This window comes from Bufo bufo, chromosome 3, assembly GCF_905171765.1.
Source record: "Bufo bufo chromosome 3, aBufBuf1.1, whole genome shotgun sequence".
Lineage (NCBI taxonomy): Eukaryota > Metazoa > Chordata > Amphibia > Anura > Bufonidae > Bufo > Bufo bufo.
In genome coordinates this window covers 414,240,660-414,263,468 of record NC_053391.1, presented here as the reverse complement: position 1 = coordinate 414,263,468, position 22,809 = coordinate 414,240,660, and the positions used below count along the sequence as shown (strand labels likewise).

General features: G+C 44.7%; 1 protein-coding gene across 6 annotated transcripts in view; it reads right to left on the bottom strand.

Annotated features, from left to right (window-relative positions):
• Window positions 1-22,809, bottom strand: part of BBX (BBX high mobility group box domain containing) — a 108,881-nt gene that overhangs the window by 61,697 nt on the left and 24,375 nt on the right. For all 6 annotated transcript variants that reach the window (XM_040424894.1, XM_040424895.1, XM_040424893.1 and 3 more), the window contains 3 exons: window positions 10,620-10,700; window positions 5,475-5,555; window positions 2,110-2,190 (listed from right to left, as the gene is read on the bottom strand). In XM_040424894.1, coding sequence (XP_040280828.1) covers window positions 2,110-2,190; window positions 5,475-5,555; window positions 10,620-10,700 — 243 coding nt within the window. The remainder of the gene's footprint in view (window positions 1-2,109; window positions 2,191-5,474; window positions 5,556-10,619; window positions 10,701-22,809) is intronic.

The window sequence follows — 22,809 nt, the reverse complement described above, 5'->3', positions numbered from 1 at the left end:
AGAAACTAAAACTTAGACATTTGCAAATTTTTCCAAATTTTAGTTAAATTAGGTATTTTTTGGTGCAAAAAAAAAAATTTTTTAGACTTCATTTTACCAGTGTCATGAAGTACAATATGTGACGAAAAAACTATCTCAGAACGGCTTGGATAAGTCAAAGCGTTTTAAAGTTATCAGCACTTAAAGTGACACTGGTCAGATTTGCAAAAAATGGCCTGGTCCCAAGGTGTAATAAGGCTGTGTCCTTAAAGGGTTAAATCCTTAAAGGGATTCTGTCACCAGGTTTCACCCCCTCCAGATAGAAATATGGTTATGTTCAGGGAGCTTTCACGATTCCTAATGTGGTCTTATAAATGTAATATGTAGGCTTATTTTGCTAAAAAAACCGCTATTACTAACCTGTCATTCAACAAAATAAGGTGCCCAAGGGGATGTAAATGGATCCAAGCTGCCGCCCGCACCTGCTGCCGTTCGTGCCCAGCTCCGCCTTTCCCGATCTCAGCGCCGCCTCATAATCCTGTGTGACGCCTCCGGCTCTCCCTCCCTCCCCCCTCCTTCTGCTCTAACATCTCGCGCGTTCGCACAGGGCTCTGCCAGTGTGCAGGTCATCGAGAGGTTGAGCGAAGTGCCGGCGCATGCGCACTTCGCTCTATGAAGTCGAACGGAGAAGTCCGCACGGGCGCATCAGGCAGAGCCCTGTGCGCACGCGCGAGATGTTAGAGCAGAAGGTGGGGGGAGGGAGGGAGAGCCGGAGGCGTCACACAGGATTATGAGGCGGCGCTGAGGTCGGGAAAGGCGGAGCTGGGCACGAACGGCGGCGGGTGCGGGCAGCAGCTTGGATCCATTTACATCCCCTTGGGCACCTTATTTTGTTGAATGACAGGTTAGTAATAGCGTTTTTTTTTAGCAAAATGAGCCTACAGATTACATTTATAAGACCACATTAGGAATCGTGAAAGCTCCCTGAACATAACCATATTTTTATCTGGAGGGGGTGAAACCTGGTGACAGAATCCCTTTAATTTTAAAAATATATGCTTAATGCAAAAAATTATTTCAAAATAGATATGATTTTGAAAATACATTCTTTTAAAAGTGTGCTTGTCAAATGAATACTAAAAACAGATGGCAAAGTGGCAAATTTAAGTCAAGGGGATCTAAAATAAAGGAGCGCTCAGTTTGGACAACCCTTCTCAGATATATATAGTTCTCTCTTTAAATGACCACTAACTTTTTACACAGCTCTACATAAATCAATAGTTCAAGGGACCATGAGAAACTTTGTAAATATATCTTATCAGAAAAAAATGTCTAGCTCTCCTGTTATCAGCTGTTTACCCACCCCCCTTGCTAAAAACTTTTCTCTTTGAAATTTCTCTTAAAGCTGTCTAGCACAGACCATAGCACTGAAAGATCAGATTACATATGAAAATACAAGTCAATATAGAGGGGAAGAGTGAGCAAAAACTGAGTGAGACCGGAAACCCCAAGAGACTGCTGCAGCTACATAGGAAGTTTTATCTCAGCCCAAGTGCTTTAATCACAACCATACAGGTCAGTACTCTGTAATGAACTCCCTGATCCTGGTGCTGCTTCTGAGTGAGTGTGCAAATGTTGTAAAGTAGATTCTCCTTTACTTTCTGTGTGCAGGGGGTGGGAGCTAATCTGCACCCACCAGATCTAAGTAAACTAAGTTGCATAGTGGCTAGAAATATTCTTATTCCTCATGTACACACACTGTACTATTTATTAATGCAAAGTTTGTTGAAAGGTTATGTACGCTTTAACATTCTGACTGTGAGGAGTCTCCTGAGAGACTCAGGAATCAGGTTATCAATAGCAGAAATACAGTGTAGATGTTTCCCCACAGATTACATTTGATTGCTGGGAGTTCCAGCAGGGCGACACTTTATGACCTGATTACTTTCAAGGGAACCTTCTAACCAGTAGGGATTGTCCAAAGCGGAGGACTTCTCTAATGTCAGCTCTGCAGGGTTTAGCAATTTCCTTCCAATACATAGTCAACGCCAAATGTTAGATTTTTTTGTAGGATAAATATAGACAGTAAGCAATAGTTATGATTTAGTACTCCTCTTTTGCAGTTGTTACCTCTGCCAGTTGAAACAATGCTGATGTCCCACACTGCTTTGCGGATACAGATGAATCGGAATGTGATGAGCTTGAGGAAATCTACACTCAAAACCAACAAACACATCAGTCACACAATGACGAAAACAAAAGTAGTGAGGTGTATTAATAAAATGGCTAACAAAAAGCGATGGAGCAAAACTGACTGGCAAAGTGATCTCATTACCGCTGCTGTTTAGTGGAATCGAGGATAGGAATTGAGCTGTCCAGGAACAGTACGATTTGCCACCAATATGGCAAGCTTTTACCCACCCCACTGTATTAGTAATGAGTAGCAAGAACCCAATAAACACTAGAAACTAATTGTATGTATCTTATCAGAGGGTAGCATAAACTGGTGACAGTAACCCAGATTGAAATGCTTATTTTTGGCCCAGTTATTTTCTTAAAGTCCTAAGTGATAAGCTCCAGCGGGACTTGAGCACCGCAGCCCTGATATTCATGAGCTTCAGGTGCCTCCCCCAACTCTGTGGATGGTTGACAACTCTCTTCCTATACTGTCTATGGATAGGGAGAGTCAGGAGCTCATGAATAAGAACACTCCTGAGCTTGTGGATTGCACTGAGTGGACTCTACAGTGGCGATCAAAATTAGAGAACACCACACAATTTCCGTAATGTCAAGGTCGTAGTGGAGACCTATGTGAATATATCCTAATATGAGTAAAATAGCAGTATTTTAAGATTAATTCATAAATTGTATTTATTTTAAAGCACAGAATAAAAATGTAAATGTGATAATTGAAAAAGAACACTGATCAAAATTAGAGAACACTTTCAGATACCTGCAAATTATTGGATTTAATCTGGCAACTGGTGCTAATTTCCTTAATGATCTGACAAACCCTATTTAACTGGCAGCCTAACTTTTTAGTTTTCACTAACCAAAATGGTGTGCCGTTCCAAAGTGACTGAAACCCTCCGGGAGCAGGTTGTCCAGATGAAGGCTAAAGGGGTGACCCTATCAGCCATAGCAATAGAAGTTAGCCGTTCCAAGTCTGTGATTTCTAGAACATTGCATCTCTACAACATCACAAACTCATTCAAGTCCCCCAAGAAGGCTGGTCGCCCTCGAAAGACAAATGCAAGAGAGGACAGGATAATGCAGAGAATCTCCATGGGTTATCGTTTCAACACTGCAGCTGGAATTGCTCGCCAGTTCAGCACTAAATAGGGTAAGGATCTGTCTCGTCATACAGTGTCTCGACGTTTAAGAGCATTTGGACTGAAAGTCCACTCTGCAGTGACCAAACCTCTCATTAGCAGAAAGAATCAAAAGGCTAGACTCACCTTTGCTGAGGAGCATGTTGTGTGGACAAAGAAGAAGTGGTCCAGAGTTCATTTTAGTGATGAAAGCAAGTTTAATTTATTTGGGTCTGATGGGAAACATTATGTTCGTCGACAAACTGGGGAAAGACTGAACCCAAAGTGTGTAAAAAAAGTCAGTTTTATTTATAATTCATTAAAAAAGGACCAATAAGGGGCTTCAAGATACTAAAGATACTCAATATGGTTACAACAATTATAAGTCTAAATATCAGCATTCGGGTACGTGACAATAATGGCGGGGAAGGGGAAAATAAGAGTCCCTACACTTTCCCTCTTAGAGCCTCAGCCCAGGGAAGGACCCCTGATGGTGGAGACCCCCTGTCCACGTTCCTAGGCCAATATAAGCCCTGCATATCCCTAAGGGCCTAGGGTATTGATGGGGCACAATATGCCCCCAAAATAATGCAGGGATATATATTCACAGACTCTGGATGCTATAAAAAAGGTGAATTATACATATACACATATAGTCAGGGTCAACTGTCCGGTCAACCGCCCAAACAAACCGTGTTTCTTTAGTATCTTGAAGGCCCTTATTGGTCCCTTTTTAATGAATTATAAATAAAACTGTGATTTTAGGGGTTACTCTGCTGGAACTTACATGAATTTTCAACCCCATTATATATTTTGTGACAAAATTAAGCTGGAACATACTGTGTAAAGAAGTCAGTGAAAGGTGGAGGAGGAAGTGTCATGGTTTTGGTAAAGTTTTCTGCAGCGCGAGTTGGACCTCTCATACAGCTATATGGCAGAATGACTGCAAGTGTGTATCAGAACTTTCTTCAAGAACACATGGTTCCTTCCTTGCGTTCATCACTCAATCAGTCAGCAATTTTCATGCAGGACAATGCTCCCTGTCACAGGGCAAAACGGGTAAAGCAGTTCCTTGAAAGGGAAAACATTGAAACAATGAAATGGCCAGGAACAGGCCAGAGTCCTGATCTAAACCCAATAGAAAACCTCTGGGAAATCCTTGGTGACAAAGTTATGGTCAAGAAACCCACAACAGTCACAGAACTGTTGAAGAGATTGGAAGAAGAGTGGACCAAAATACCACCAGAGCAATGTGAGAGACTAGTGATGTCCTGTGGCCGCAGATGTGCTGAAGTCATTCAAAGCAAGGGCCTGTACACTTCTACTGATTGGTGACTGTTGTAACCTCCAGAAAATTCAGTTTGAAACTTTCTCTGTGTTCTCTAATTTTCATCGCCACTGTAGACCTCAGGACTGCTGGAGATGCTCAATATGGATTTTAACTGACTCGGTCAAACAAAAGTAAGAGATCCTGCATTTCAATAAGGTTGGTTGTAAACATATGTGCTGCCCTCACATAAGCCAGTATAAATCTGGTGACAAATGCCCTTTGAGAGTAATGATACGGTCCCACCGTTGTTTACCTCATCATGTCCGTGGGATTGTACCTCGGTTTGTGGTCACAATATGTCAGGTAGCCTAATAGATGAATTGCCAGTAACATTTCGTACATACTGGCTAGTAACAGTTACTTGAATTTGTAAAATATAGACCCTGTATAGGTTCATTTATATAAAAATGTAAATTTAGGGCTTGTTCACATTTGCGTCAGAGGTTCTAGTAGGAGCCTTCATTGCAGATTCCTCTAAAAAACACCAGACAAAAAGTCCTGCATGCTGTAGGGTTCTGTCCACTGAAATGCCAGACTCCTGAATGGAAACCAGATGGACCCCATTACAGTCAATGAGGTCCTTCTGGGGCCTTTGTCTCAGTTTTTTGTGTAGCAGCTCTTAATTCCATTATTTTCAGTGCTCTGCTCCTATAACGCAGCAGAACAACGAAAATCATTAGCAACAATGTGAACAAGCCCTAAATACAATATACTGAAAACAGAATCTAATCTTCACATACTCTCAGAAAAACACTGATTTTATTTTATATATGAATATATATTATAAATATGAATCTTCTGCAATCATTTAAAAACACACACATTAAAAACTATCACAGGCAATATTGCGTTACCTCTGCTAAATGGAAAAGTGCTGACTTTCCACAACGTTTTGTAGGTTCAGGACTGTTAATTTGCAAGGTACTTGAAGAGATCTATGCATAATAAAAATATATTAATATTATATATTCTCAACATATGTAGACATACCACCAATGGCATATAATGGTTATGTATGAAAAATACTGCAAACATAAAGAAAGCTATTGTCCAGGTTAGAATTAAAGGTAATGTCTCATGAGAAAAGGACCTGCTGTTTAACCCACTTTCTTATGTTTAACTTATTTTTAAAGATTTTAGGATGATGTTTTTAATTTTCCATGTATTCCATATATTAAAACAAAAAAGATAAAATCCTGCAGTTTTTGCACTGGCCACTATGTCTAATAATTGGCGCCACTTCTTGGTTTATACAGATCACTTTACTGCAGTTAACTCATTCTAATCCTGCCTGTAATGATATCACCTCTGTGTTCAGATAAGACGGAATCCACCATTTACAAGAGGTGATTGACAAATCTTATCTACAGGTGAAACTCGAAAAATTTGAATATTGTGCAAAAGTCCATTTATTTCAGTAGTGCAAATTAAAAGGAATTGCATTAATGCAGCTTAAAATTAGAATTTTGTGAAAAGGTTCAATATTCTAGGCTCAAAGTGTCACACTCTAGTCAGCTAATTAATCCATACCCCCTGAGCAAAGGGGACCTTAGATTGTGACTTTGGGGTTAAATAAGCTGTAACCCATAATCATCCAGATTATAACAAATAACGGCTTGAAATATCTCGCTTTGCATCTAATGAGTCTATCTCATATGTTAGTTTCACCTTTTAAGTTGCATTACTGAAATAAATGAACTTGGCACAATATTCAAATTTTTTAAGTTTTACCTGTATTTCTTCCATGTACATTGACCTCTGCACAGGTCACAGAGCATGCCTAGAAGACTCTCCAATAGAAATCAATGAGATCCCCTCCTGACCATTGTGTCTATGGACCATGGGGCTGCCATAAAGCAATTTTGTTAATGCTTTCTAAGCAAGATGGCCGGCCCCATAATCCTGTTCAGAAAAAAATTATTAGAAAATCAACAATCAGAAAATAAAAACAGTTTGGAAAAAAGGATAACATTTTTGGTGTCACATTTCCTTTAAGACCCTTGCCTCAATTTTGTGCAACTTTTAGTTACACTATTACCTGCCTTTGCATTATTATTTTATCCATATTCACCTTTATGTAGGTCTTTGTTTTTTTAAGGAATAAATACAAGTTCAATAAGGAATCATTACGCTGATCACAGTAGGGTTGTTTCAATACCATAAAAAAGTATTGTGATACTCTATACCACGCGAAAAACTAAAACAAAAAAGCTGCGTGCATTCCGCATTTTATGGAACGTCCGGACCATAATAGAACAGTTTTATCCTATTTTTTTTTTTGGGGGGGGGGGGGGGGCAAGGTGACAAAAAAAAAATTGCGAATCGTGCGGTTTTTATTAAATTTTTATCTGTTATGGCGTTCACCGCATAGGAGTTTTTCTAAATATTTTATTAGTTTGGACTTTTTAGACATGGAGATATGTAATATGTTTATTTATTGTTTATATATTTTATATGTAAAATTTATACTTAATAATTTGGTGTTTTTTATTTTATTTATTTAATAACTATTGCCCTTAGGGGCTAGATCTTTTAATCCCTTGTCCTATTCACCCTAATAGATCTCTATTAGGGTTAATAGGACTTTACACTGTCCCTGCTGCCCTGTGCATAGTACACACAGCAGCAGATTACCATGGCAGCCAGGGCTTTAGTAGCATCCTGGCTGCCATGGTAACCGTTCGGAGCCCCAGGATTACACTGCTGGGGCTCCGATCACAAGCTGCCACTGCCACCAATGAAGAGGAGAATGATAATTAACCTTTAATACAGATACAGGAGGTGGGTACCGCCGCCACCCGCCTCCTGTATTTGTATTAAAGGTTAATTATCATTGGTGGCACAGTGGCCAGGCACCTGCTATGCTGGCTGCTTGACTCTGGGGAGGACACTCAGGAGGAGGAGGCTGCTGCCGTTCGCCGAGGTCACTTGCTAAGACGGCGCAGCAGTGTATTCCCTCCCCGTCCTGCTTCCTGCTTTAATTAATAGCGGCACATTCATTAGTGGCAGTGGTGCAGGCAGCTTCAGAGCCCGCTCACTTCATTGGGCTCAGCACGGCCGCGTCATTGGAGGGAGGAACTCCCTCCCTCCTTCTCAACTGTCTGCGCGTGCGCCGAGCGCCATAAGAGGAGGGGCTAGTATCGAAAAAATGAACATCCTGATACCGAACAGATACTGGCATAAAAGTATCGATTGGGTATCGAAAGTTCGATACCTGATAAAACCCTAGATCACAGATAATCAATATGGTGATAACTTTCTTTGAAACCCCTTTTACTGCAATAGTATACCGCCACGTCCACTACACAGTGAAAAGAGCCTTCTGCTTCTGGCTGCATCCACGGTTTAGTTTCCGATGCCAGTGGCGGCTGAAAACAGCTGATCTGCGGTGATGCCGGGAGTCAGACCTCCAAGATCTGATATTGATAACCTATCCGGAGGATAGGTCATCAATATCTAAAAGCTGCAAAACCCCTTTAAAGGGTTTCTATCACTTGGTATCACATATTTAGCTGTCAGACACTAGCGATCCGCTAGTGTCTGCTCTGGCCAACCATCCTAATATGATAAAATAACAACTTATATCTATATGCTAATGAGCCTCTAGGTGCTATGGGGGCGTCATTAGCACCTAGAGGCTCTGTCTACCTTCCTAAACTGCCGCCGCCCAGCGCGTCCCTCCAGCCCGCCCATCTCCTGCTGAATGCGATCCTCTCCGTGCGCGTCTCTGTTCTGCGCATGCGCAGTGAATGTCTGACCGCTTCTCTGCTCAGACATCTCCACTGCGCCTGCGCCGATGACATCATAGTGCTCCGAGGAACAGGCGCAGTGGAGATGTCTGAGCAGGGAAGCGGTCAGACATTCACTGCGCATGCGCAGAACAGAGACGCGCACGGAGAGGATCGCATTCAGCAGGAGATGGGCGGGCTGGAGGGACGCGCTGGGCGGCGGCAGTTTAGGAAGGTAGACGGAGCCTCTAGGTGCTAATGACGCCCCCATAGCACCTAGAGGCTCATTAGCATATAGATATAAGTTGTTATTTTAGCAAAACGGCTGCCCCAAAACCTATCATATTAGGATGGTTTGTTAGAGCAGACACTAGCGGATCGCTGGTGTCTGACACCTAAATATGTGATACCAAGTGATAGAAACCCTTTAAAAACACAGTCATGCTATTGAAAGGGTTGTTCCACGAAAAATATTCTACAGTTTTCAAACCAGCACCTAGATCTGAATGCTTTTGTAATTGCATGAAATTAAACACTTAGTATAGCCACTGAGTTATTCACTAAAATGTATAGGTATAGCACCACCTGCTTATTTCTTTCTTATTTCTTTGTCTTACTTACTGAGAAGGCCGCACATGCTCAGTTTCATCCTTTAACTGCCTCCTGAGCTGTGATAGGGAGAGAGCTCCAGCAGCAAAGACACGCCCCCTGAGAACAACACTCCCCTTGAGCTGCCTGCTTGATATACACTGTAAATCTAGCAGAGCAATGGATGGGGTGATACCCATGTGAGGTACAGGGCTGGTTCTAGCTTTGTTAGGAAGAGATTGTCATGTACTATATACTGTCTGATTTTAATTTTTTACATTAATCATGGCATTAAATATGCAGACTGCTGCTACCTAGAGGAATACAAAAGTCAGCTACAAATGCCCTACTAATGTAACCTCAGTAACTGTACTGCGAGTTCCAAATTTCCTCTATTTAAGTCTATGTACATGTACAGGCATGTACAGAAGTTTATCATACACTTTCACAGTCTCCATTTCTATAGGTTAAAGCTTTGGGCTGGGGCTGGTTGGTGACTTTGACCTTGACATGTGCAGCCAATGATCTCGGCATCACCATGCTACTGTACATCGCAAAATAAGGCTACATGCACACGACCGTTGTTTTGGTCTGCATCCGAGCCGCAGTTTTTGCGGCTTGGATGCGGACCCATTCACTTCAATGGGGCCGTAAAAGATTCAGCGGCACTCCGCAAATTGCGTAACGCACACGGACGCCATCTGTGTTTTGTGGATCCGCAATTTGCAGACCGCAAAACACACAACGGTCATGTGCATGTAGCCTAAAGCGAATGGGTCTTGCTAACACTTGTAAGTTGCCATGACCCGACAGCTGTAAGAAATTCAGACCTGCAACATGACCTCATTCACTTTCATTATGTTGCAATATACATTACAGTAGCATCGGGATGCTGCAATCTTGTAATTTGTATTGCAGCCAAAGTTGCCATGTAACCCCAGAAACATACTTAAATGCAGTGTGGGGGCAAGGGGTGTTTGGTCCGGGAGCCAAACAGCAGGGGAAGTCAGGCAGCAGAGTGGAGTCTTGTAAAGCAGTTCACTGCGGGGCATGAGAGCCTATGGCTCCCATTCCCACAGTTCGGCCACTAGGCCTGAAACCTGGAGTAGAACGGTGCAGGCTGGAGCATTGCTTGGCATGTAGATCAGGGGCCTGGGCTCTGGTTTTCAAGCAAATTCCTCTAAACCTGTATCAGGCAACTTTATGTCTTCACTGCTCTGTGGGCATGCGGGGAGCTCATTAAACTTGCAGGCAGCAGCTCCCTTGTGCACCCAGCCGAAATTTAATAAAACCAGCCCGGAGCCCCTGCAGTATGAGAGCACGAAGCAGGACTTGTGCTTAGTCCCACCCATCAGCCAGGCCTAGCAGGCGAGGATCACATACCAGTACATACTAATGGTGTCCATAATGCCTCTAGCTCGCATCAGGACATTCTGTGAAGGCTCTGCCTCCTCTCTCTAGCAGCGCTGCTGCTGTGTCTCGCTGGAAGAGGAGAAGGACACTTCAGGTGACATTTGCTTCATTATCTGTACTGTGTTATGTGTGGTGTTACATAAGAATGCAGGTAGGTAAAAAGGGGCGAGTCCACAGGTTAGAGGGGGGCTGCAATACTTTGCTTGCTCCAGGAGCTGGCAACCCACACTACACCACTACCTAAATAGATCTTTTAGTTTTACTACTTACTTCTGCAAACTGGAAGAGTGCAGACTTTTCACATCGCTTAGCAGGTGAAATGACATCTGAGTCGGACGTGTTGGAAGAAATCTGAATAGAAAATACATTAATACATATATTATCCATAACCCGGTCATTTTCAGAAGCATTTAAAACATAAAAGTACATGAGAAATGTAGTGATATATTTAATAAGAAGCTTTGAAAACTCTTTGAAAAAATCTTGCTTTGAACCCCTTAAAAAAAAAAAAAAAAAAAAAAAAAAAAAGGGGGCAGAATCGCTTTAAAAAAAAAAAATGAAAAGAAATTACTGTACCAATCTGCCACTAGTCCTGTTCTGATGCTTCTAACAACCGATCCCCTAGTTGTCTATAGTTCCTGGTCCCTTTCAACACAGCAAATGTGGGTGCTCCGTGCACTGGCCACAGCAGTCACATTTACGTGTCGAGAGACCAAAAAGTAGAGACCAGTGAGGCACCATTGAGGAAACATTGGAACAGGAGTTGCAGGGACTGGTAAGCGGAGAAAAAAAATGTTAAGCTGTAATGCGCCTTTTTAAAATTATCCTGGCCAGGCCGTGGCTGTATTGCATCGGCCATGTGCTCATCGCATCACAGATGCGGACCCATTCACTTGAATGGATACACAATCCAGAGCTGCGGTGCGGAACAGAGATACAGAACCCCACGGAAGCAGTGTTTCTGTCTGTGCCTCTGCACCACAAAAAAAATAGAACATGTTTTTTTTTTTTGCGGTGAGGATGGAACACGGACCCATTCAAGTTGAATGGGTCTCAATCCAACCCGGCTACCGCACGGACGTTGCCCGTGCATTGGAGACCGCAAATTGCAACGGCCGTGTGCATGAGGCCTAAAGGACAGGCAGTTGTAGAAAACAAATTGTTGCTTGTAACAATAAATATCAGTACATAAATATCAGTACATAAATATCAGTATTGCCATTCACTAGTATGTAAGAACCTCATTGATCGCACACATTTAACCACTCAGATGCCGTGGTCAAATGTGACCATAACGTCTGTGAAGATAGAAACTGGGAGCACTCACTCCCGACCATGCACCAGCTCCCCCTAGCAAGGATCGGGGGAGCTGGATGGTGTGGTCGATAGCCTTGGTCCTCCTGAATGATCCAACCCTGCTGCACATTAGTTCCTACGGACACCCTGCCTGTGGCAGGTCTTTATAGCAACGCTAATGCATTGGAGTCTATGAGAAAAGCAATTAATGATTGATTGCTTGTTCAAGTTGCCTAGGGGAACTATTAAAAAGTGTAAAAAAAAAAAAGTTTTTAAAAATTCAAATAATTTCCCCAAAATAAAAATACATAAACAATTAAAAATATGAACATCATGGGCATCGCCACTTGTGAAAACATCTGTAGTATTAAAATATTATAATAATATTTATCCCATATGGCAAACGGCAAAAAGGGGAAAAAAGTAAAAATGGACGAATCAGTTTTTTTTTTTGTCACCTCCCACAATTTTTTTGATAAAAAGCGATCAAAAAGTTATACACACCATTAGTTTTTTTTCAGTATTAAAAAACAAGAAAAACGAGATTTTTGTGAAACTCACCTGTAAAATCTCTTTCTCGCGGGGTTCATTGGGGGACACAGGACCGTGGGTATAGCTTGCTGCTGCCACTAGGAGGCGACACTAGGCTGAAAAGTGATAACTCCTCCCCTGCAGGCTATACCCCCTCCAGCCTGGAGAGAGCATATCAGTTTGTGCCCAAGCAATAGGAGTAGGAGAAAAAAAAAAAAACAACCAACAACTGGTCAACGCCAGTCGATCAAACCAGAACTGGGGCCATACTGGCTCCGCAACCAACAACAATCACGGCAAACAGAAATTACTGGGTGGGAGCTGTGTCCCCCAATGAACCCCGCGAGAAAGAGATTTTACAGGTGAGTTTCACAAAAATCTCGTTTTCTCGCTGGTATCATTGGGGGACACAGGACCGTGGGACGTCCTAAAGCAGTCCACGGGGAGGAAACAAATCACATGCCCATGGAGTAAAACGCCTTCGAGGATGCGTAACTCGCTACCGCCTGCAGACTTTGCTGCCTGGAACGGTATCCGCCGGTGCCTAGGAAGTCACTCGGTAAGACTTGACGAACGTGTGCCCAGAAGATCAAGACATTGCCTTCCCCACTGGGAAGCTACTGCATGAAGGAGATGGACCCGAGAAGCACCGACCGCTGGTCGGGTGGGCCAAGACTCAGCCGGGCGTTGCCTTACCCGGAGGGCGGAATGCCTGAGCAACTGTCTAACGGATCTATCTGGAAAACATCCTTTGGAGGCCGTCAGCCTTGACAATGACCCCAGGATAAAAATTGGTAGAAGTCCGTACGGCTGTAAGCGCTAGTCAAGGACAAGGAAGCTCAGAGGCCAAATCACATGGCTGATGGAGAGCTCGGTCTGTGTAATGCGAGGGAGAAAGAAGAGAAGCCCATGTCTGTGAGGGCGTGGAAAGACAACCACCTTCTGCGAAAAAAGAGGATCCTGGACGGAACACTGCCCTATGTCCATACTTAACGAAAAAAAGTACGTACCAGAAGGCGTACAAACTCTGAGAAAAAAATAAAAATAAAAAATTAACGCCACAAAATAGCTGACTCCTGGCCGTAGCTGTGGAAGTAGAACTAAAAAGGCCAAGTCCGCAGGATTCACCTCTGGTCAAGAGAACGCCCCCTAGGGAGCGGAATATCGGTAGACCAACACCCTTATAGCCGTAGAGGCTTGTGGAGAGATTTCTAGTGAGAGAGGCTGCCCGAGAATCACGAAGAAACAAACGCCTGAGCCAGGCGTGCCCCACTGCCGGCCAAAGCATCAACACCACGCGAGAAAGGTAAAGTAAAGCCAATGTGAGCACCACCTGTGATGGGAAGCCCCGTCAGTGACCGAATTTTAACCAAGCGGCAACGCTGTCTGGAAGAGTAGATGAGTGGAACAAAGATGAGAGAAATACTCTTGCCGGGTGAAGTTTGATTACAACGTCCAACGCATCCAAAATAGCGATGGGCTTCCAGAGCCGTACAACCCATGGCTACTGGTCCGCTAGACAGAAGGATGAGGAGATCCGTTATCCAACTCGAGGAGAGATCGGAAACGAAAAAAGTGTGATCCATTCCAGGGACAAAACCCCTACTAGCGGGGGACGTCGTAACAGGCACCCGCTCTACCCGTCTTGGGAAGGCTCTCAGTCCACCCCTGGAATGAGCAGTGAAAGAACAACCACCACTGGCCTGCGGTGACTTAAACATTACTGATATCTGAAGAGAGGTAGCACCAATGGCGTTACGGTATGACTACTAGAATCCAAGTCCCGCTTCGAACGGCAATCTAGTGTTGACGAGTGCCGTAGGGACTGAGCTACCCAGTAGAACGCACTCAAAGGTAGGTGCTGATCAGCCATGGTAACTACACCATCGCCACGCCCGAGCCGACGACAGAACGACAACATTTGTCAGAGCCACGGACCCTTATTGGTAGTAAACCAGAAAGAGGCCAGAACTAAAGCCCATTCCCATGTGAGACTGGCGCTCTACAGAATCTAGTGGTAATGCGATACTCCGCCTGAAGGGAGGCCATACAAGCCCCAAGAGTAATGCTCACGCCATACTCCAGCTGAGGATTAGTCCATACCGTAGAGGTCACTGAATTCTCGTGTTAGAGGAATCCGTTGCCTGACGAAGAACTATGCAGTAGGAACCTTAGCATGTAATGGTGACTCCAACACCCCTCGTGCGGTAGGGGCTACCGCATGCTCCGCCAGCGTGGACATGAGGGGAAGGTCTGAGGACATCCAGTAGAAGTCCTGGTATCAAGCTGGCCCAGTTCGTAGAGCTAACCTTAAACCCTCCACCTGAAAAGAGCGCTGAACAGGAGCAACTGCCAAATTAGTACCAGGGTAGAACCCCTACCTGAGGGGGGCTGTCCCGCTACAGCGATTAGGAGCATCTAGCCCTAGCGTGAAGACTACCCTGCAAAGGAGAAGACTTGTAGTAGTCACTGCGGAGTGCCAGCATAACACCCTCACCTAGATAAGGATGAGTGGTGGACGAAGCATCCGGAGTCGGTGGAATATTCTGCTTGCTGGATCTTGATCACAGCACTCTGTGCAGTGTGACTGACCTGAACGGTGGAGGCTCATGGGGATGGGGAGTCTCTAGGACACATAAGGCTGGATGACTCCCCTGAGAGCACAAAAGGCCGACATTTTTGTGTCTTCAATAAGTGCATGAAGAAAAGAGGGATACAATATGGGAGTATCCCTAGTATCCAGTGTCAGTATCCATATACCACTAGATGGAGAATATCAGGCACCAGCGGTACCGACTGTTGCCAAGGACCACCTGTGAAGGCAGCCGAGTCATCTAGAGACGTGGCGTAGTTGAAATACCGCATGCAGAGATGCATAGTGATTCCCCCGTTAATCGATCGTTTGTAGCGGGTAATGCCATAGGAAGTATGTGATGGCAATGAGAGATGGAATAGCACCAATGGTAGCGCAAACCCCCGGTTAGGGAAGGTTAATAGTCAGAACCGCAATCTACGGAAGTGTAATTACCCACTAAATGCAGGGGGAAAAACCTACGGTAAGCACTGCGCCCAGTGGCAGTGCAAACACTTTACCTATGGTCGGGAGTAACATATCCAGTAAGTACTGTAACCCGAGGTAGTGCAAATACATCACACCTCGAAGGGGGTAACGCACCTAGCAGGAACTTGTCATAGGACGTGTTCTGTACTCTGTGGGAAGTGCCATTATCCCAGCCCAGTAAGGAGGTAATGCGTACGCAAAACTGCGACAGCAGTGAGAATGCCACCTATACAAAAGGTTAATGTATGCTGACGATACTGAGCCCAGTGGAACTTCAATTTCGCCACTCACAGAACGAGGGGCACCTATGGCTGGCATTGAGACCAATGCTAGTGCGGTCAGTCCACCTCAGGAAGGAGGTAATACCCAATTAAGCACTTAATGCATACACCAAAAACCGGCTAGCACGGACGTAATCTTGGAAAAATGATCCGGATTCATGTCAGAGTCCGAATAACTGTCCTGCTTCGGCCCGCTCGAGCGCAGTTCCACCTCTCAGCCTCTAGCCCATGGCTGTTGCAGGCTGTGGCGGTGTTGACATAAGAACCAAACTACCCGTAGGTGGAATGGAACTGCCACTTCAACCTGACCCTGAGGCTTTTCAGGTGTCGAATAAATTTAATGATGATGAACGTGCCTGCCTTGCATTTCTCACTGGCGCGGATGCCTTTGAGAGACCTGCCACTAATCTCTTTGGGGATCCATTCACTGGTGGAGTTAGATCCACCTTTTGCCCGCCCATGCCCGCTGGGAGCAGCATTGATATCTTCCAGTACCAAGTTATTAGGGATATTAGAGCTGTGGTGTATTCCACTGCCCCACCCAATGTCAGCGTGGAGGAACAAAAAGCCTTACAGTGGCTTCGTTCCCAGGAGGATATAGTGGTGAAACCAGCGGACAAGGGCGGCAATGTCGTCCTTATGTCTAGGGAGTTCTATATCAATGAAGCACTCAGACAACTGGGTGATACTTCCGTGTATGAAAGGACACGGGGTGACCCCTTGCCTAATACCCAGCAGTCATTACAATCTCTCGTCAAAAAATACGTGGATGCTGGCTTCCTAGCCAAAAACATGTTGGACAAACTTGTTCCTCTATCTCCGGCTAAGCCATCTTGGTATTTTCTTCCAAAGGTCCATAAGTCGCTGAGCCATCCCCCGGGACGCCCCATCGTCGCAGGGATTGGCTCAGTGACTGAGCCTTTATCCAAGTATTTGGAATGGCTTTTGAAACCAGCACTTTGCAGTGCTCCTGCCTATCTCAGGGACACTAATGACTTTTTGTTGGCCCTGAAGGAAATTTACTGGCAGAAGGATTACCAGCTCGTATCACTCGATGTGGAGAGCCTCTACACCCGCATCCCTCATGATGCGGGTGTCGAGGCGATCCTCGACATCGTGGCGAACGTGGGTAGGAGCCCTGTTTACTGTGAGTTTGTTGGAGAGGCGTTGAGGTTCATTTTGATGAACAACTTTTTCCAATTTGGTGACGACTGGTTTAGGCAGAGACTTGGTACGGCAATGGGGACCCCCGTCTCCTGTACCTTTGCCAATATGTACCTCGCCAGACTTGAAGACAGGTACATCTATTCTGTTACTAATCCTTTTCTTTCTAAATTAAAAGTTTATCTACGTTATGTAGACAATGTCTTCATAGTCTGGGAGGGCACAGAAAAAGAATGCAAAGAATTCGTAGATTATATGAACAAAAACGACATGGGCATGACCTTCACCATGAATTTTGGTGGCAGTAGGCTCGAATTCCTGGATGTGGCTGTCCTGGTGGAAGGCGACGAGTTGGTCACGGAGGGCTTTCGCAAGCCGACGGCGACCAACTCCTTGCTCCACCACGACAGCTTCCACCCACGGAGTGTCAAAAAGGCCGTACCGTATGGGCAGTTCATCAGGTTGAGACGGATCAATAGCAGAAATGGTGGATACCATAGACAGGCTGAGGACCTCAGACAACGCTTAATTAAGAGGGGTTACCCTGAGGAAACAATAAGCAGGGATATGAAAAGAGTTGAGGATAACTTCTCACAGGAAGACCTTTTGAACAGCGCCAACAGAAAGAAGGATGGGGACATTGGTCTAGCTAAGGGTGCTAGATTTGCGTTCTCCTTCAGATACAGTCCAATGGCAGATCGTATCCGGTCTGTCATATTCAAGAACTGGGACGTTCTGAGGAGGGACGCAACTCTTAATGAGTTAACAGGACAGAGACCCCTCATTTCCTTTAGAAGGAGTCACACCATTAAGGACAAGCTTGTCAGGAGTAGGTTACAAAAAGAGAGGAGCAGGAATTGGCTTAAAAGCAACTTGCCAAAAGGCAATTACAGGTGTGGAAGCTGCTCACTATGCACCAATAATTCACAGAAAAAGAGTGTTGAATTTGCTGGCATCAGGCACACTATCAATACCTTTATTAACTGTCGCAGTACTTACCTGGTGTATTTATTGTTGTGCACATGTGGGCGCTTCTACATCGGTAAAACCATCAGATGCCTGTTCGAACGTGTAAGAGAACACTTCAACTCTATTAAGACAGGGAAAGGTTGTCCCAGATTTATAGAGCACATTAGAAGTGCCCACAATAGTGATACTAGTTGTGTGTCTTTTTCTGGCCTTGAAACTGTGTCTGCCCCTGTGCAGGGAGGAGACAGACATCGCCTCCTCCTGCAGAGAGAGGCTAAATGGATTCTACGAACACAAGCCCTAGGGGAGTTAGGACTAAATGATAGGAATGATCTAAGTCCGTTCCTGTGAATGTCTCAATGTGCCGAGTTTTTCGTTGTGCAATTCTATGCATGTTTCTTTGTTTAGAAGCAGGGTTGGGCGTCACTCAATATCGGGCATCAAATAGACAAGGACAAAATTAATGTCTGAAAGTTATCTTATATTTGCAACAAATCAATGTCCTTGAAAGTTCATGTAGCGTTCATCTTACATGAACTTTCAAGGACATTGATACATTATGGACTCTGGCAACTTATATAGTGGTTCAGTATAGCGATCGCCAGGAGGTTATATGAGTGATTCCCAGGAGGCTATATGTGTGTTTTAGAGTATTTTATGTATTTTATGTGCAATTTTATACAATTTGTTGCAAATATAAGATAACTTTCAGACATTAATTTTGTCCTTGTCTATTTGATGCCCGATATTGAGTGACGCCCAACCCTGCTTCTATACCGTTCACTCTATCAGCAACAGGGAGTGCTGAGTGGCAGTGCACCTATTCCATAAGTAATTAGTGAGTGAGCCACCAAACTTTACTACTGATGTTTCTTTGTTTGTTGCATATACATTGTTTTTACACTGTGTCTATAATGTATTCTCTCATTTAGCATATCACCTGGATGCTGACGTAGCCTGATCTGTCGATTGCTGACAGCTGTCTGCGCCAGCATTTAAGAGGAGTGATATGTGGACACGCATTGACGCACAGCCAGAAGAAGCGCATTTCGCGCGAAACGGCCGCCGCTGATCAATGCGTGTGTATTGAATTGTCCGCCCCCTGCCTGATGTAGCTCTTGAATAATAAAGTCGCTGGTTTTACTCCACACGGGTGAGTGCCGCTATTTCATTTTTCTACATTACCGTGAACTAAAGGTCTGCTGACCGGATTGCGCAGACGGTGCTCTATTAACCAAACGACCCAGGAGGGTGGATTGGGAACTTCCAGAGGTCCTCCGCTGTGTTGCGCAGGAGGAGAAACATCAAACAGACGCCACCGAAGGGTGGATGGGAAGTTTCAGTTGTCCTCAACTGGATTTGCGCAGTTGGATATTTGTGCAGTTGTAGTATTATCAACCAACCGGCCTCAGAGGACAGATTGGGATCCTTCAGATGAACCCCACTGGATTTACACAAGTGGAGCATTATCAACCAAACGGTTTCAGCGGGTGGAATGGGGATCCTTCGGATGCACTCCACCGGATTTACGCAGTTGGAGTATTATCAACCAAACGGCCCGGAGGGCGGATTGGGAATCCTGCAGATGTACTCCACTGGATTTGCGCAGTTGGAGCATAATCAACCAACATGCCTCAGCGGGCGGATTAGGGATCCTTCGGATGTACTCCACTGGATTTACGCAGTTGGAGCATTATCAACCAAACGGCCCAGAGGGCGGAATGGGAATCCTCAGGTGTTCTCCACTGGATTTACGCAGTTGGAGCATTATCAACCAAACGGCCCCGGAGGGCGGAATGGGAATCCTCAGATGTACTCCACTGGCTTTGCCCAGGTGGAGCACCATCAATCAAACTGCCCGTAAGGAGGATTGGGAATCCTTTAGATGTACTCCACTGGATTTTGCGCAGTTGGAGCATTATCAACCAAACGGCCCCGGAGGGCGGATTGGGAAGGAGGGCAGGCCTGTATGGGCGCACTTCTTTATTTAAAAAATAAAATAAAATTAAAAAAAATATATATATATTTTTTTTTATTATTTAACCGGGTGAGGACCTAACCTCAAATGGACAAGGGGCAGGAAAGGCTGCATACTGCAATATTAAGGCACATCGTGCCTGCAGATAGAGACCCAGGGTAATTGTAATCTGGTCACTGGATTAGGAAGGGTTAAACTGTCCAAGGACCGGGGCGGAGCCAGCTGGATCCAGAGGAGAATTCGTGCCAGAAAATGGATCCGCCCCTCCATACTTGAGGGTGGAAGTTGCGGCCTAGAAGGCCGCAAAGCCGGGAACTAGAGTTTTATGCAGGCCGACCGAAACGCACCGCCAGCCGAACACAACGGTACCTGAATCGGTGCAAGAATGAGGCTGCAAGAAGACAACAGCGTGGCCGCAAGAAACCGGAAGGCCCGAATGAAGCCGGGGCCTAGATTTGTGGTGCCCGGCCGACTGGGATCTCCGCCCGCCGTATCCGCCGGTGTTTCCGGATCCGGAACGGCACTAACAGGCGCCAAGATTATACCTGCCAAAAGTATGGTGTTTGACCGGCCGGGAGCCCGCCCGGTCGGTCTGAGAACAAGGGGCACGAATGGAGCGCAGCGGCGCCAGTTTCTGAGTGTCCCCTGCCCGATATGAGCCACGTTAGATCGGAGGGGGTGTAGAGGGAAAATCTAAAATGCCGCCGCCGGGTTTGGGATTAACCCCTTCATTACCTCAATGAGATGATATGCGGCGACTGGTGGAGGATTCTCAGCCTCCTTAATAAAGGGCCATGGTGTGAGGGGGACAGGGAGGGACAGTAATACTCACCTGTCTTCATCTGTGGTCTTCACCCTTAGTCTTGTCCAGCAGGGCCACCCCTCGACCGCTGGCACCAGGCATCAGGGGTCCGGGCAGAGAAGGGCTGGAGAGGAGATGGCCCTCTTGCTGGCGGGAAGCAGGGGAGCGAGGCTGCCCTGGTCCGCTTTGTCTTCTTGGGGGAGGCAGGGCGGTGGAACAAGCAACACCGGCCAGCCTCCCAGGGAGACAGGGACGCAAGCGTGCCTGTGCCCCATCCAGGAAATCTGTGCAAAATAACAAAATTAAGAAAATCAAAAAAGGCCACCCTGCTAAGCAGGGAGGTCTGCCTCCTACGACACTAAGCTAAAAACTGATATGCTCTCTCCAGGCTGGAGGGGGTATAGCCTGCAGGGGAGGAGTTATCACTTTTCAGCCTAGTGTCGCCTCCTAGTGGCAGCAGCAAGCTATACCCACGGTCCTGTGTCCCCCAATGATACCAGCGAGAAAACTACACATATGTGGTATTGTTGTAATCGTACTGACCTGGAGAATAAAAGTAACAGGTCTGTTTTACTGCATAGGAAACGCTGTAAAAACAAAACCCATAAAACCCAGAATTGTGTTGTTTTTTTTTATAAATCCACCCCATTTGGAATTTTTTTCCCCACTTTCCACTACATTGCATGCAACCATATGATGCCATTAGAAAGAACAACTTGTCTTACAAAAAAACAAGCCCTCATACAGCTATGTGAATGGAAAAATAAAAAAAGTTATGGCTTTGGGAAGGCTGAGTGTAAAAAAAACGAAAAAAAAAAACAGAAAAAAAAAATGGAAAATCACTTGGTCATTAAGGCATTAAGACATTTTTCAAAGTAAAAGAGGAGGTGCAGAGAGGTAAACAGCTGATAATATGAGAGCTAGACAGTTTCACTGATAAGACATATTACAAAGTTTCTTGTTGTCACTTGTACTACTGATTTATGCAAAGTTGTGTGAAAAATGTTGATATAGCAAGATTAAATAAACATAATTAAATCTTTGATATATCTAGTCTGCAATATCTGGTATAAGCTAGATGTAGACTTCTCATGTATCGAGCTGGTGCCATCTGAGACACACCACGTCCTTTAACCCATTAAGGACCAACGTCGTACATGTACGGCGGGCTGATCGGGCGGGTGCAGGAGCTGCGCCAGCCCGATCAGCGGCAGGGGTCCGGCAGTTACTGATGTATGCGGACCCCTGCTGTATGCGCCGGCATCGGTGAAAACAAACCGGCGCATTAAAAAATACATAAACAATTAAAAATATGAACATCATAGGCATCGCCACTTGTGAAAACATCTGTAGTATTAAAATATTATAATATTTATCCCATATGGCAAACGGCACGTGCGGGATCCTGCTGGGTGCGGGGTGGCCATCGGGTCCCCGTGCTGCTGTGATGGGGACCCAATGGCAGGGAAGGCAGTCCGAGGCCTTCCTTAGGCATCGTGGCTGCCTTCTGTGACAGCCTGTGAGATCCAGCCCCCTGGATCTCACAGGCAAGCAGGCTGAAGTGTATTACACAGTGTAATACACTTACAGCCAATGCATCACAATAAAGTAGTATTGTAATGCATTGTAAAGGGGATTAGACCCCCAAAAGTTGAAGTCCCAGAGTGGGACAAAAAAAAAAGTTTTACAAAAAAATTAAAAGTTTCAAGTAAAAAAAAAAAAAGTCCTTTTCCCAAAATAAAGTAAAATTATCACATGACCTAACCCCTCAGATGAACACTGTCAAAAAAAACTAAAAGACTGTGCTAAAAACATCACTAAAAGTGCAACACCAAGCGATCAAAAAAGGAGTATGCCCCCCAAAATGGTACCAATCTAACAGCCACCTTATCCCACAAAAAATGAGCCCCTACTTAAAGACAATCGCCCAAAAAATATGGCTCTCAGACTATGGAGACACTAAAACATTTTTTTTGTTTCAAAAATGCTTTTTTTTTTTTTTTACATTTAACACAATAAAAGCATTTTTGAAACAAAAAAAATGGTTTTAGTGTCTCCATAGTCTGAGAGCCATATTTTTTGGGCGATTGTCTTTAAGTAGGGGCTCATTTTTTGTGGGATAAGGTGACTGTTAGATTGGTACCATTTTGGGGGTCATACTCCTTTTTTGATCGCTTGTTATTACACTTTTTGTGATGTAAGGTGACAAAAAATAGCTTTTTTGACCGTTTTTATTTTAGCTTTATTATGGTGTTCACCTGAGGGGTTAGGTCATGTGGTATTTTTATAGAGCAGGTTGTTACGGACGCAGCAATACATAACATGTTTACTTTTTTTTTTTTTTTTTACATTTAACACAATAAAAGTAAACATGTTAT